Here is a 15447-nt window from a genome sequence, read left to right as displayed (position 1 = left end):
CTTTCTGTTATGGTGTCAGACATTTTAAATAACAATGGAAGATTGCCAGTGTTAAAAACTTTCAGTGGACGCACTCTGATCTTGCACATTTGCCCTAAAGGAAAGTGTTGCAGCCATTACAGCCTGTTTCACTGCTGCAGGCTGCAGCAATCTGGAACAATCCCAAAACTTGTCATACCTCGAAATCATTTAGATTAATGCAAAACAACAATAGTGCCCCGATTCAAAACAGAATTACTCTTTAAGAATGCAATAAATAAATAAAAGCTCATTAACCCCGCCTGCTCACGTTCACTCGTTTTCATGCACGAGTTGAAAACAAGACCAGGCAGCCGAGGACGCTGTGGATTATGTAACTGATTTTGACTTTAATCTGCATGGCTGAAGTGCAACAGGTTTACACTTCATCTGAATCCATCCATTAATCATTAAGATGATTATATGCAACACAGTGGAAATTTGATGGACACTGACAGCTTATAAATCTGCATCGTTGACTCATGATAGGTCGGTGCCAGTTGAATATTGAAGGTTCAGATATGTTTGATTGATTCAACACTTTGGAAGCACATGCTGCCAAACATCCCATCATTTTTAATCAGTTACTTATGATATCATGTTAAGACTTCACTTCCAAGCTGCAGCATGAAGTGATAAACTTTTATGACTGTACATGTCAGAGTTTTCCTTTCACATCCTCTCGTGATATATAATTATACTGTGTAGGTTTATTTTTACCTCCTTGATAAGGAACTTCTACAAAAGTAGATAACTAAACAAGTTTGCACTTTCTTTAAATCAGACCCCTTTAATCACCTGCAGCCCTGAAGACTGTAATTTACATGCCTGCAGTGGGAAAAGTTCCATTACGATATCCCTGAAATGCAGCTGGTGTTTTAGTCTTTGAGCTCTCCCTGTTGTTTTCCTGTTTTACGAGCTTTTAAACATCCATCTGCTTACATGTTTGTAGACCCATGCTGCTTCTCTCAGCATGGATTTACTCATTTGTTCTCCAGATTTAGACCATCATGCGGAAGTGCAGTAACACTTGGTTTAGATTATTCAAAGGTGTATTATTAAAATATTTACTTGTGTTTTTTTTGCCTCTAACAGTTTAAATAATTGTATGAATTATTTGCCATTAACAGTTTGAACATGCAGGATGCTCAAGATGATATTCCATGTATCATCTTTTTGCTTCATCCTTGATGCTAATGCTAACTAACTCGCAGACCTCCCTTCATCCCCTCTCTCTGTCTCTCTCTCTGTCTCTCTCTCTTTACCTCTCTAGTACACTACTGATGATTTAGATTACTCTCAGTTCTATGATTACTCTGAAGGAGCAACTGACACCATTCCAACCGATGAATATTCTGACCCACAGGTAAATGAAAAAAGGAAAAGAAGAAGTTTGCTGTAATGTCTCTTCGTGTCAGTCAGCAGTCAGTCTTTGTCTGGTGTATCTTTGTGTCTCATTGTTATGTTTACGTGCACTCCAAGTGAGAGAACTTGTTAAATTCCCCAATTTATTCAAAGATTAAGGAATAATCTAGATGTCATGATTAGGGCTGGGTGATCAAACTCTATACCTGTAAGCTACTGACCCGAACAACCCAGTAGTAAAAAATATTTATAGGGCTTCTATCAAAAGATGAGTGAATTTTTACTCTTCTTTTTGACCAAAATCCAGAAAGCTATAGATTATTGAACTGAGAACAGTCATGTATGATGCTCAGCTTGTGATTGGCCGCCTACCCGGGCAGCTGTCACCCACATGGGACTCTCCAGAAGTAAAGTATTTTACCTCAGGATTGGGTCTCTCACCACATCACATTGTTGCATGTCCGATATGTATTCTCGGTCATAGTTGGCCCTCTGGTCAATCTTTACAATAAACCAGCAAAACTTTGACCTAAGAAGCAGATTGTGAAGCATGAGATGTGTTAACCTGCAGATTAAAGCTCCAAGAGAGCTCAGCCTGATTGCAACTTCACACAAAGGTGATTTTCTGCTTATTTGTGATCATTGATTTATGAACATATTAGCATATCTTTTTAACTTTTTGGCAGGAACTGCTGCAGCCAAAGACTAGACTTCCTGCAGATTTTCAAATTAAATGTACCTGACTTCTGATCAGCTCACATACTGATCATCAGAATGTTAGACTGGAAAATAGGAACTACCTCAAAGTTTCAAAATATGTTGAAATTAGGGCCAAATGATGTCCCACAAGAAAACTCTACTCAGATGATGGGTCAGTTTTCTAACTTCAGTGTAGCACGGTTTTGGACGCCTTAAACCCAAACATTCCATTTGTGAACCTAACCAAAATGTGACTATTGTATAACAGTCACTATTTTATGTGAGGTTGAGTGCAATGTAATTATCAGAAGTTAGAATTTGAACATATTTGTGTTAAAGCTATTTATATGTCTGTATGAGGGTAAGTGGAGGTGACTTGGTCCTTCCATTTACATGCTTTTGGATAAGATACACCATTTTAACATGCCTACTAGGGTAGTTCAATTTTAAACTATGCCCAGCCCTTGTCATGACCTGGTTCTTCTTCCTCTGACTCAGACCTGATTGTAAAGCAGCATAAGTAAAAGTTTGAGTGTGCAGGTAAACATACTGTTTATGTCAGTGCTCCTTGTGTCTAATTGATGAGGCTGCTGCCTTCTCTGACTGTGAAAAATGCTATTCCAATGCCTGCTTTCAGTGTTGTTTTGCATTCCAGCATTTCTTTAAAGTTATTGTACACATTTGAGGATATCAGCAACAAGTTACTTTTGAAAACTAGAGAAAAAAGCTGCCTTATTCCTACAATAACTTTAAAGAGTTGGTGAAAGGCAAATCCTCTGTGTGTTTTTTTTTTTTACTTCTGTCTCAGATAGATTCTTATTTAAATGGCCCAAATTCTCCTGTGTGAAAGGCCCAGCCCTCAGTTGGTGCACAGCAGCTTTCTTGCAAATATTAAGCATTAACATTGTTTTGCATTCAAATTGCAGCCCTTGTAGTTGTTGTGTGTGGTCAGTTCTTTGAAAAGCATCATGCAGACCAACTACAGTACCTGGGCTGTTGCTGACTGTTTGCTTAGAAAGTCTCTGTACAGCAGCCGTGCACTGTGCCTCTGAATCATTTCCACTTTTGAATGTTCCATGTTTGTCTTGGTGTTCTTTGTCGCCGCCATCCTTCCAGAGAAAGAAACGTAGTGTCTCCATGAAAAAGAAGAGGACCACAAAGTCCTACAGTAAAACTAAGGCCAAGCCCTTAAACTTCTTGGCTGCCAAAAAATCACCAGCCAAAAAGTTTGCTCCTAAGAAGAGGCGACAGATGCCTGGCTACCAGGCCACAGCGCCAGCACGACCCCGAGGCAATTTTAGGGTAAACGTCCATGTAGAGAAAAGACCAAATCCATCAAGATTATTCTGTCTCGAGGGGAAAAATCTATGATGGCAGACGTAGAGCTCCCTAACCTCTCCTGTGTAGACGTAGCAGAGTCTATAGTCCGCTTGAAACGAGCGCTAGCTAATAAACTCTGGTTTTTAACCTTTTTTTTAACCCTTGCTTTATATTTCTTTCCTTTTTTCAACATGACTCAGCCAAACATTGTAGAAGGAGATTACAATACAGATTTTGACTACGGAACTGTAGATGGTACTCAGACTCAGTCCCCCTATGGCTCGAATGGACCTGAAGAGGTAATTTTCATCCTTAACCTTCTCCTACTTTTACAAATGAGTGTTTGATGTTGGGAAATGTGAGCCGAGGGAGGTTTTACCAAAGGAGGAACAGGGTATGGAATGAAAAAAGGCACACTCGAATGAATCGATGTGACTTTTTTTGTGTGTGGCAGAAATGATGGACAGGAAGTTCTGTGAACTGTGAATGTTATAACCCAGTTACTCCACAACAGAAGCATAGATTGCTTGCTACTGCTGTGAAAACCATTGAGGTTATCCATACGCACTCTGTCATGTCATAGATTCCTGGACAAGGCTGCAGATTTTTTATTATAATCAGAGCAATTTGTAAGTGTAAATTAGTCTCACTGATAGATGTCCAGGGGGCATTATTAGGGGGCGTGCTCGGACTGAAATGTCTTTAGGGGCCACAACCAATAAGAGCAATGAAATGTCTAGTGTAGCATTATGCAATCTTGGAACCCATTGGCCAAACAAATCAAGTCAGTATTGAAGTGCAAAATCATGCAGCCCCTAAAGTGTCCACTAGAGGCTGTCTCCTAAAGCGAGTCAATCCCCATAGAGTCCCATGTTAAAATGTCCAACTTTACTGCAGAAATGAACAAGTTTGTCATGGTAAACTTGTTAAGAGGCTATAGTCCTGGCAGCAGGCAATCTGGGTTCAATTCCAACGAGGCCTTTGCTGTATGGCATTACCCAATCTTGAACCAGTTTCCTACTGTCTCATCCTCCCAACAAAGGCATAAAAAGCACCCTCTCTATCAGAAACTTTCTACCAAATCAGGCCAAAAAAAATACCTTTCCTTTGCTGTATGGCATTACCCAATCTCGAACCAGCTTCCTACTCAACTCAACTTTATCTATATAGCATATTCATAGATAAAAACATGCACCCCAAAGTGCTTCACAGAATAACAGAGACAGTAAAAAAGCAATGGTATAATTATAAAAGGCAGGATTATAAATAAAATACTTAAAAATAAAAGAAAATCAATACATTCAAATTAATAAAATAAGTAAGAGTGGAAAGAAAAGTTAAAAATAAGGTAACACGATCAGATGAATACAAGAAATAAATAGATAAATAAATAATTATTTTTGATAAATAAGATGTTATAATGTTAAAACAATGGTTAAAATAATAATTATTAAAATAATATTTATTGAAAAATAAAAATAAAAAAAAAAAAAAAAAAAAAAAAAATAATAATAATAATAATAATAATAATAATAATGCAGTCCCGGGCTAAAAATCAACTACTCCAAATTAAAAGCTAGATTAAAAAGGTAAGTCTTACTGTCTCATCCTTTCAATAAAGGTATAAAAGCACCCTACCTCCCATACAAAAGTATCAGAAACTCTCAAATCAGGCCAAAAAAACACCTTTCATCCTGCTTCCAGACTAGATTTTGTAAGTTGTCGAATATACACGGGTACATGGAAATAAATTGGGAATATAAGAATTTGTAGTTTAATAGAAATAATTATGTAAGTTCCAAACTAGCTTTTTTAATGTAAATATTGTGATAAGAGCGTAATAAGTGTGAAAACACATGTCCATTCTTCCATTCAGATATTTCAATAAGTATCATCAAAGAGCCAAAAATAAATATCTTGAGTTAACATGACCTGCAGCTTTATCCAGGATTAAATCAAGTTGATGATGACAGAGCCTCTCTCAGCCACTCACAGTCCATTATACTGCAGATTATCTGTGTAACAATGTGCCCTGTCCATCACAATAAGCCTAGTTTGATCATTAACTCTGCTAATTCTGACAGAGCTAATGATAAACAAGGCTAAAGCCTGTCATTTATGAGTGTGCATTGTTTCTGCACTCTTTGACAAAGTGGATGTGATTCTACAGGCAATCCTGGCTGTATAATTTACCAGGATGGAGCACTGCCAACAATAACTGTGTAATTGCATCCAGTTTGTTGCTTTCCAAATCTAAATCCACTGTGAGCCACAGTCTACCAAGTGGTTGTAGCACTGAGCCAAATACAGAGTGCACCAAATCATAATGAAACTGTTTGACCATGAAGTTACATTTTATTCTTATACTGTATGCATTTTCTGCACTCTGTATAACAGCTATTGTTAATGCAAATACTTAAGAGTTGTGGTATGTTTAAACTTGGCCTAATTGTTTCATATATTGGAGTGTACCTGAACAATTTGGACGTAAAATTTGGAGTTACTCCCACAGATAACTTCAACCAGCAGTAGTGACACAGACTGACACAGAAAGGACTCCTAAATAGGATAAAGATGCTTTCATGTAACCAGAAACAGCCATTATATTAGTGTCTTCAAAGCTACAGAATGCCACTTTCTATGGGGGCAGTGCAACTTTATAGATCTACTTCTGCTGTGTGCAGTTAGATAGCTCTGATGTAATGTTTTGCTTTGATGTTTAAACTGTAAATTCAGATGCATCACAACTTGAGTAACTGTGTAACGGCTGTTTCTGGTTTAAAGACAGACATCTTTTAGTGGGCGTACTTGCATTGTGTTTTTTACCCTCAAGGAATACATTTCATCCATTACAGCCTGTTCAACAGCTGCTGGCTGAAGCGATCTACTGCAGTAATTCCAGAGATTTTGTACCAATTAATCATTCAGAGCCTCAAATATGTAAAAAAAAAAGAAATGGCCAAGGTTTGAAAGTATCAGGATTCCCTATGCAGATATTTGCTCTTTTGCACAAAGATAACTTAATATTATATTCAGACAAAGTAATGTGTTACTTTGCTTTAAATGTAGCTTCTGCTTTCATAACATCTTAAAGCAGAACATATGCCTTATTTGCTTAACTAACATCCTTATTTCCTTGGTTGCTTTGGTAACACCTGAAAGGCTGTGGAGGAGGATTTTGTTGGTGCGTTTGTCACTGATGCCCCTCCCGCCGCCCTGGAGCCAAGCGTTGTCCCGGACACAGCGGACAACGTGCACACTGGCGCGGACTCATACGACTTTAAGGAGTATGACCTAAAGGAGTATGACATGGGCACGGTTGACAGAAAGTTGTATGATTACGGAGCGTATGATGAGTATGGCACGGACCCATCCAAAACTGTGGAGGCCTTCGAAGATGAGGTGGGGCCTGGGGTCGCTGCGGAGACAGACGTGTCTGAGAGCGCCGTAAGTAGCACACCCCGACCCCTCTGATGACCGGCGGGTGTGAGCATGATTGGACTCACTCTGTGTTCAGTGCACGCCTTCGTAGTTGGATGCTTTAAAATGTGTCATTGACGTGTTGGGTGTGGAGTCTTATCCAGTCTGCATGAGTCTTAACAGGGTGATCACTTCTTAATGTGTCAATCTTATTCTGTCATTATTTTTTTTTAAGTTGTCTTATTTTTCTCCCTCTTATCACACACCCATCAATCAGCATGTTGGACCAACCTGCACCCCACCCTTACACACCAAAAATTCTCCTTCTCCACCAACTTATCCCTCAGCAGTCTGATCCAATCCCTGCCTCTCATCTTCTTTCTTCTTAGGAAGCAGCCTGTCTGTGACATATCCCTTCCTGTTAGCATAGCAATTAGCCCTTCACTCTCTGGCAGCTGTCTGCCCCAATTGTGATAGGTTCACTATCTTTCACATCCAAAGATTGGACTCTTGCCATCTCCAACTACAGTTTGTCACTTTGTTAGTCTAACTATTGCATCTTTGTCTTTATGTTTCTTTACATTAAACACTTTTTCACTAATTTATCTCCACTATATAAAGTCAAAACAAAAATGATCTTAGAGGGATTCTAGTTTGCTTCATTTAACCCTCCTGTTATGTTCGTTTCTCTGGAACAGCAATAATGTTCCTGGTTCAATTTGACCCGGTGCATATTCAATTATCCAAAAGTGTCAGAACCCCAAAAAATACTGATACACATTTTTAAAATCAAATTTTTAACTCCATTACTAAACATTTAAATAAAGATTTAGTCCAATGGTGTTCTCTAATTCTCACAGATCATGGTTTAATGAGGATAACTCCCTTGTTTTTCATTCAAATTCATGTTAAAACGTTTTTAAATGTACATTTGAAAGCTCTAAATATAAATACAATAGTTTTTTATGACATAGATTTTTGTATATTCTATTTTACATTTAGAATTTTTTTTTGTAAAGAAGTGATGATGATAAATTAACATGACTCCTCTTCTGTCACATGCTGCTGAGATTTTTATGCTGCATTTAGCTGGTTTGGAAGGCATATATTGCCTAAAATAGACTTTAAAAGGGTCAATTTGACCCGCAACATAACAGGAGGGTTAAAGGACACAGATTGCACACAGATTACAAAAGAAGGCCACCAGTACCTCCTTCACTTCTTTCCTTACATACGAGTCCGGGTCATTGAGGTGTAATTTTGTGAAGTTTGCATGAAAACAATGACCCCCTGGTGTTAATTTGTTAGATATACTACACAATGGCAGTGCAATGACAGCATTACTGCTTTTCCACCTCATACAGATCTATTCCCACTCATGAGTACTAACAATTTGCCTGTTTGGTTCAGTGATTCAGTTTACTTTGTGTTCCCCCTGATTCAACTTCTGCCTCCCGTAGCTGCTGTAGTTCAACCCCGAGTAAATGACTTCTCTCCAGTCATCATTGCTCATCATCGCTGTTCATTCACCTGTGGACTGTAGCTGCTGTGTGAAAGTTGTCACCCCTGTGCTCGCTTTGTATCTGCAGATTGCTGGTGTTGGAGGAGCCTACGGACAGAAGGGAGAGAAGGGCGAGCCAGCTGTTATCGAACCTGTAAGACCCAAACAGTCAACGTTAATGTGCTAGAATAATATGATCGTGTCTCAATAACCCTCATGAATATTTTTTGAAAGTAGAAGGGCCCCAATTAGAGACAAAGAGTTCAGTCCTCTGTGACGAGCAAATCTGCAACAAAAGCCAGCAGAAAGGATTTATTTATAACGCTTTTATATTAAAGTAAGGTTAGGCTTAACTGAAGCATCATAATCTTAGTCTTCATCTTAATTTTAAAAGCTTAAAAATGGAATAATCATGCACATATGTACAAGTATCAAACGTATAGACTGGAATAACTTTGTGAACTTGGTGAACTAATGAAAAAAGTTCTACAAAGGACAATAATCACAATGCCTCTAACACTAAAGGATTAATAATTAATATAATGATTCTAATAACTTTATATGTATATTACTTAATTAAACAAAGTCCCATTAAACAAAATAACACAACAATAAAACAACAAAAAGTTTGAAGTTAAGTTTTCTTTCACTGATATTATTTTAAGTGTTTTTAGAAAGGATTTGAAACCTGAAAATGATTTTGCAGCTTCATTTTCTTGGACAGGTTGTTTCACCAGGCAGGAGCCCTACCAGAGAGAGTTTGTCCAAAATGTTTGAGTCTAACTGAAGAGTCCTCTTCTCAGCTGTACATTTATTTTCTCCTACAGTAGAAACACTTTACATATTTTATCTTCATCCAGTGAAACATAATGCAATGAATAATTTAATTCTGTACATACTGTATTTCCAAAATGTCATAATAAAATGAAAACATTGTGGTAATGGCATGATAGCACCTTAAATCAGTTGATTCAAAAGGTTCCTGTCCACTCAGCGGACATATTTCCGATGTTCTTCCCCCTCCACAAAGCTCTGGACAAACACCTAAAACTTGCTGCAGAATTTCCCCCTAAAATGACTGAACTCATCCTGACTGTGTGTGTAGCACTGCTGTTCCCTTGACAGTGTTTGTGGAATGAAACAATGTGTTTGTTTTTAAAGGGCATGCTGATCGAAGGACCCCCAGGATCCCACGGCCCAGCTGTGAGTCTCCTGATAAAATTAAATGAGTCAGAGTTATGCTCCAAAATAATAACTACTCTATCAATGTCAGTACTTATCAAGCTGGTGTGCTGACTTTGCTCTCTTCTTTCAGGGTCTTCCAGGTCCCTCCGGCCTTCAAGGACCCCCTGGCACTGCTGGAGATCCTGGTGACAGGGTGAGTGAGAAATGATGTCAGCAAACCAGACACAGTTTGGCAAAATGTCTTTAAAGTGTCATCTGCTTCAGGTGATGATGCAGGGATGTCTCAGTCTCATGCACTGTCACTCATTTGGCAGTTTAATAAAGCTTTGTTTTACATTACACGTAGATAGCATGTACAGTATGTGTACAGTTCTTGTGTTATACATGTATAACTGTACTGTGCTATGGTTGCTTCTGAGCAAAAAAGACTTGAAACTAGATTAAAGTATTATTACGTTTAATTGTGATAGAATGTATACACAAAAAATCACACAAGATCACACACTTCACTACAAAATGAAAGCTTGTGTGCTGAGTTGTACATTTATATGTTATGGTTCTTAAATGCAGCCAACATTGACTCAAACTACCCTGCAAAACTGCATGTTTAAATTTTGGTTTAAAAGTTGTTCTTTAAGATCATGCTAGCAGTACTACCATGTGTTAGCATTTGAGTGTTTGCTTGATCATCAAGAATTTTTACTGCTAATGCATGATGGGATACTTTGAGCAAAGGGTGGGGGAAAAATACATTTAATATGTTACAGGTGTGACACATGAGACAGTTTTAACAAGTCAAAGTCTTAATGATAAGATGATAAACAATCTAAGTTTCAAGTTTTACTTGATTGAAGGTATCCATATTTAAAACTTTGCTCTGTAGGCTCACTCACACACACGAGTGCACTCACTCACACACACGAGTGCACATTAGAATTCATGGAAAAGGATGTTGATTTTGGCCTGCAGACAGAAGCGTGGCTTACAGATGCACAGAGTGAGTCTGTTTGTGCTGCAGGAGGATGAGGAGGAGTTATTCAAACGAACAAACAGCACACCTCCTGCATTTACTGCTCCATCTGTGTGTCCCCTCCTGTGTGTGTATATGTGTGTATGTGTGAAAGTGTGTGGCTGTGTTTGTGTTTCCTTCCATATTACTGCCACTGTAAACAGTGAATGTGAGGGAAAGTTTGACCGAAAGAACTCAGTGAAGGTTAGAATTTTCAGAGCAGTCAGACAGCATGTGCATTGAGATGTCTTTCTGTATGTTGTTGTACATTCTCAGAGTGTTCATGAATGATTTTCAGTGATTGAAAACATCATAAATTATTAAAATCCTACCCAAATGTATAAATTGTCACCTGAAAACCACAAAAGGTTCAAATAGAATTGCTCATGAGCTATTTTTTAGAAGCACCTACGTTAATTAAAATGTTCATGGTCACTGAGGAGCCAACGAAGCTTGTCATCCTCCCATAAAGATTGACATGTTCTTTGATCTGTCACCTGGTATAATAATATATAATCTAAGTAATGTTTCATCTCTATTTTAGGGTCCTCCTGGTCGTGCTGGTCTCCCTGGTGCAGATGGTTTGCCGGGTCCCCCTGGTACCATGCTGATGCTGCCAGTAAGTACTTGGCATAACACATTAGAAGGATGAATCAACATCTTTGAGGAAAGATTTCCGTAAGCAGGCTAATCTGTGTGTGTCTGTCTGTCTCTGTGTGTGTTCAACAGTTCCGTTTCGGTGGAGATGGTGAGAAGGGTCCAGTGGTGTCCGCCCAGGAAGCCCAGGCACAGGCCATCCTCTCTCAGGCCAGAGTGAGTCAGAAAGGGTCCTAAAAGACTAGCCAGGAGGCCAAAAGGCTGTGGACTGACCCCCTCCCCCCTCCCCCGTCCTGCCCCCCTCCCACACACACACACACACAGCTGTAGGGAGAAAAAGAATGAAGGAGAGGGGAGGGGAGAGGCTAAAATGAGACATGCCGAGTGGACTGAAGAGCCACAACATAAAAAAGACCACTTTGAACAGATGGACAGACTGTTAAAAATACTCCAGGGGCTCTCGACCTGCGTGTGGGCTGAACCAACAGGTGTAGAAAACGTCTCTGTGTGTGAGTTAGAACGGTGGCGTTCAGCAGTTAGAGGAAAAGAGGAATCTTAACTCGGTATTTAGGAGTCCTGCTGGATTTCTGCACGATTCGCGCATTAATTACACAGCCAGAGACCACAGTGAACAAAGAGATTAAGAGTGGGGATAAATCTGAGTTTACTGAGCTGTGAGACGATACAATAAGAAGGCATTGTGAGAGAGATGAAGAATATGTGTATTATAGAAGACTTACAACATGATTATTAAATCACAACTTTTTGATCACTGATCTTCAGGTTGTAGTGATAGTCAGGTGATCATAATTTATTTTCTTTCTTTTTTACAATTCTTATAATTTAAGTGTCTGTTTCTTGTATTCAGTGCTGCTCATCTGTGCCTTAAATTGCCCCCAGGGGACAAATTAAGTTTTTTGAATTGAATTGAATCATTATCTGGGATGGAAATTGACATAAAAACAGCTTTACAAAGCGAGATGATGAAATATGTAAGTAGTATTGTCTAACAGGCTCTTTCTGACATGTTTTTAGTGTCACAACTGAAGATATAATGATAAGATTAAAAAAGATAAATGGAACCGATGACAGAAAGTTGCACTAAAAGACAAAAACAAGAATGTAAAACCTATTAAAAATAGGAAAAGGTTAGAATAAGTTAGGGACATGATTAGCACCTGATGCCACTATGCTTGGTGTACAGTGTGTGTGTGTTTTTTTTTTAAACTGATATTTTGCTGAGTTGACTCTGACCTTGTCCCTGTCTGTGTGTCTGACCTGCAGCTGGCCATGAGGGGCCCCCCAGGGCCGATGGGTTTGACAGGACGATCTGGGCCAGTGGTGAGTCTCTCCTTCTTCTTTGTTTTTGTGCTTGTTTGTGTCATTGTGTCAAATTAATTGGTTAATAACCTGATGTGTTGAAAGAGTGTTTTTATTAGCTCATATCAAATCCACTCAGATCATTATAGAGACTCACTGTGGCTGTAACTCATAGATGGTAAATGTTTTCACTCTTATTTCAGGAATGTCTTTGTTTTTATTCTAAAATCAGTGATTTCATACTGTGAAGTATCTTCCATATTTGTGTTTATTTTCCTTATTATGTGTACACATTCTCTGGCACTTGCTGCAGACGTCATATGAGTTGTTTGGAGTGTTGCATCAGCGTTATGTGGCTCAGGGGCCACTCTGCCGTTCTGTTTGGTGCTGCCAGCTGCAAATGAGAATTCTGTCTGTAGTTGCCCCCCCCCCCCCTTCTTCCCCCTCCTACTCTTCCACCTCTACCTCCTCCCTTACTCTGGGGCTTGTTGTTACACGATCCACTATTTATCTGCAGGAAAAGCCCCGACAAAAGACACAAAGAATTACCCTCCATTAAAACTGCTCCTCTCAGGCTTGTAGCCAATTTGATCTGAAGTGATATTGCAATGAGGAGATACACAGAGAAGTGGATGCGATATGGATATGGGACTTTAAGCTGCTGTAAATGCTGCTTTAACTGATCAAAAACATGTTTCAGAACCCATATGCACCCACAATCAGGCTGTTTTATGATTCTTAAATATCTGTATACATCAGATCAGCAGCTGAAACCTAAATGTCTGCAGACAGATAACATACTGTAGTATGTAAGTTAGTATGTAAGTAAAACTTGTTTAATATAGCATTTTTACACTCTGTTACTCCCCTCTCAAACCTAAATAAGTCACAACATCAAGTAAGGCTCAATAAGACACACTAAACAAAAACAAACTCCAACAGAAGACAAGGATGGAGAGTAACATGAGACCTTATCTATAAGAGCTTAAAGATACTTCTTATGTGCCTTATCTGTGTGTACTGTAACTTTAAGACACCACATTGTGTTCATGTGTCTGCATAGCTTTTAAAACAGACTTCAGATATTGTATGGGAGTTTTCAGGCCTGCTTAAAGCTGATGGTGATAACTTATATGTAACATTAAAACATTCTAAAGCCACATGAACAAGATGAACATGATCTATAGCCACAAAAGTGTCATTTAAATGAGCTTTTTCTGCAGATAGTGCCTGCCTTCCTGCTACAAGGAATATATTGATTTTATGTTTTACTTCACAATAAGATCATATGAACCTAAACATGGCCTTTGTGACTGAAGACATTTGGAACTCAGATTTCAGAAAAGCAAACTATTATGTGATCTTTAAGAGTATGTAGGTGTTAATTCACCAGCTTTAAATCCTACTGGTCATTCACCAACAACTTTGGTACAAGCCAAAAGACAGCAGGTAGTGTTAAGTTACCCAAATGCCCTTTAGACTTAGGCTTGGGATGTTTTCTGGGTAGCCTCACTTAGCTTTTTGAGTTGATAGTAATAATGTGTATGCTTAAAATAAACCTCCACAGTCCATACAAAAAGATGCACACAATGCATCATTAAAGAAAAGAGTAACTCAATAAGAATTCAAGTGATCTGGATGAGTTTAGATGACATTTTCAGAGCTTGTTTCTGCAGGTAGAGGACACACAGTCATTTTTCTTCTCACAGAAAGGAAGAATATCTATTTAAAGCTCAACGGCGCCATCTGCTGTTTACCTGGCATTATTGTTTATGCTCTTTTTCCTGCAGCTGCATGTTATACAGTTTCAATGAGAGGCATTCATATTTGGTTTCTGTCCTCTTTCCTCAGGGTCTTCCTGGTGGCACTGGACTGAAAGGTGAAGGTGGAGACCACGGTCCTCAGGTGAGTAAGACGTGAATTTAAGACTAAAAGTTTCTCTCAGCAGAGACTGACGCTCCACCTCTCAGGTTGTTGGTCTCTAAGCCGTCTCTCATGTATGTACACAGGGTCCGCGTGGCATCCAGGGGCCCTCGGGACAGACTGGCAAAGCTGGCAAGAGGGTGAGTGAACTCAGCGACCCCTCCTCCTCCTCCTCACTGTGTGTGTGTGTGCGCTCACATGCCTCTGTATGTGTTGTTGTGTGGTTGTTTGTACTCGTGGTCTCTGCTCAATCACTAAGAGGCTTATTTCCACTTCAACAAACAATTGCTTGATATGTGCTTTAAGGCTGCACTGCCTCCAATCCCCGGATCAATGACCGCTCCAGTTAATCTGTCTGAAAATGCTAAATTGGAAAAACTGGGTATAAATGTGGGACGCAATTAGTGTCAGTGAGCAGTCACTTTGCAGGGCCAAACGCCTTGACCTAATTGGTTACTAATAAACATAAACCAATCAGAGCAAATTAGTAACACAAGCTTGAGACATGGAGAGCTGTGAGCTGATTTGAATGCCTAAAAGTTTGATGCAAGGATTGATTATGTTGGTGTGAAAACAAAATAAATGTTTTGTTTTACAAATGAATCAAAATGACATTAAAAATAATAAATCTTATAATTTCCATGCATGCATTCTTATCACTGGTTTTCTCACTACTTTCAAAAGACTAGAATAGAAACCCATTACTGTCATTTTACTCCATACAACAGAATGAAGAATGCTTCACTTTAAGTGCACAACATGCAGGCTCCCACATTCACACAGCATGAATGCAAAAACATGCATTAGGCTAACAAACAGAGTATATCGGCAATGCATAATGCATTTCACACAGATACAGTACTATGAGGTAACGTGGACCAGAAGATGTTTATTGCTGTAGTATAAAAATATATTTCAGAAAGAGAGAGAAGGGGAGTGAAAGATGTGGTGATGAATGTCATCCATGGGATGCCATTTTCATGTTGAGTCTCGAAGGCGCATTTTATGGCAGTGCAATATATCATTCTATATGTATTATGATACAGCAATATATGATTCGATATGGTAATATGTTGTGTGTTTTGCTGTA

General features: G+C 38.9%; 1 protein-coding gene across 7 annotated transcripts in view; it reads left to right on the top strand.

Annotated features, from left to right (window-relative positions):
* The window catches only part of col11a1a (collagen, type XI, alpha 1a), a 149113-nt gene that overhangs the window by 53490 nt on the left and 80176 nt on the right, over positions 1-15447 (top strand). For 5 of the 7 annotated variants that reach the window (XM_034706183.1, XM_034706184.1, XM_034706188.1 and 2 more), the window contains 11 exons: positions 1292-1384; positions 3603-3701; positions 6565-6849; positions 8412-8477; positions 9485-9526; positions 9639-9701; positions 11062-11136; positions 11247-11330; positions 12399-12455; positions 14286-14339; positions 14444-14497. In XM_034706183.1, coding sequence (XP_034562074.1) covers positions 1292-1384; positions 3603-3701; positions 6565-6849; positions 8412-8477; positions 9485-9526; positions 9639-9701; positions 11062-11136; positions 11247-11330; positions 12399-12455; positions 14286-14339; positions 14444-14497 — 972 coding nt within the window. The remainder of the gene's footprint in view (positions 1-1291; positions 1385-3602; positions 3702-6564; positions 6850-8411; positions 8478-9484; positions 9527-9638; positions 9702-11061; positions 11137-11246; positions 11331-12398; positions 12456-14285; positions 14340-14443; positions 14498-15447) is intronic. The other 2 variants (XM_034706190.1, XM_034706189.1) reach the window with 1 other exon arrangement.

The sequence above is a fragment of the Notolabrus celidotus genome, chromosome 17 (genome assembly GCF_009762535.1).
Source record: "Notolabrus celidotus isolate fNotCel1 chromosome 17, fNotCel1.pri, whole genome shotgun sequence".
Classification (NCBI taxonomy): domain Eukaryota; kingdom Metazoa; phylum Chordata; class Actinopteri; order Labriformes; family Labridae; genus Notolabrus; species Notolabrus celidotus.
Note: the sequence above shows the minus strand (reverse complement) of the source record. Positions and strands in the feature narration are given on the sequence as shown.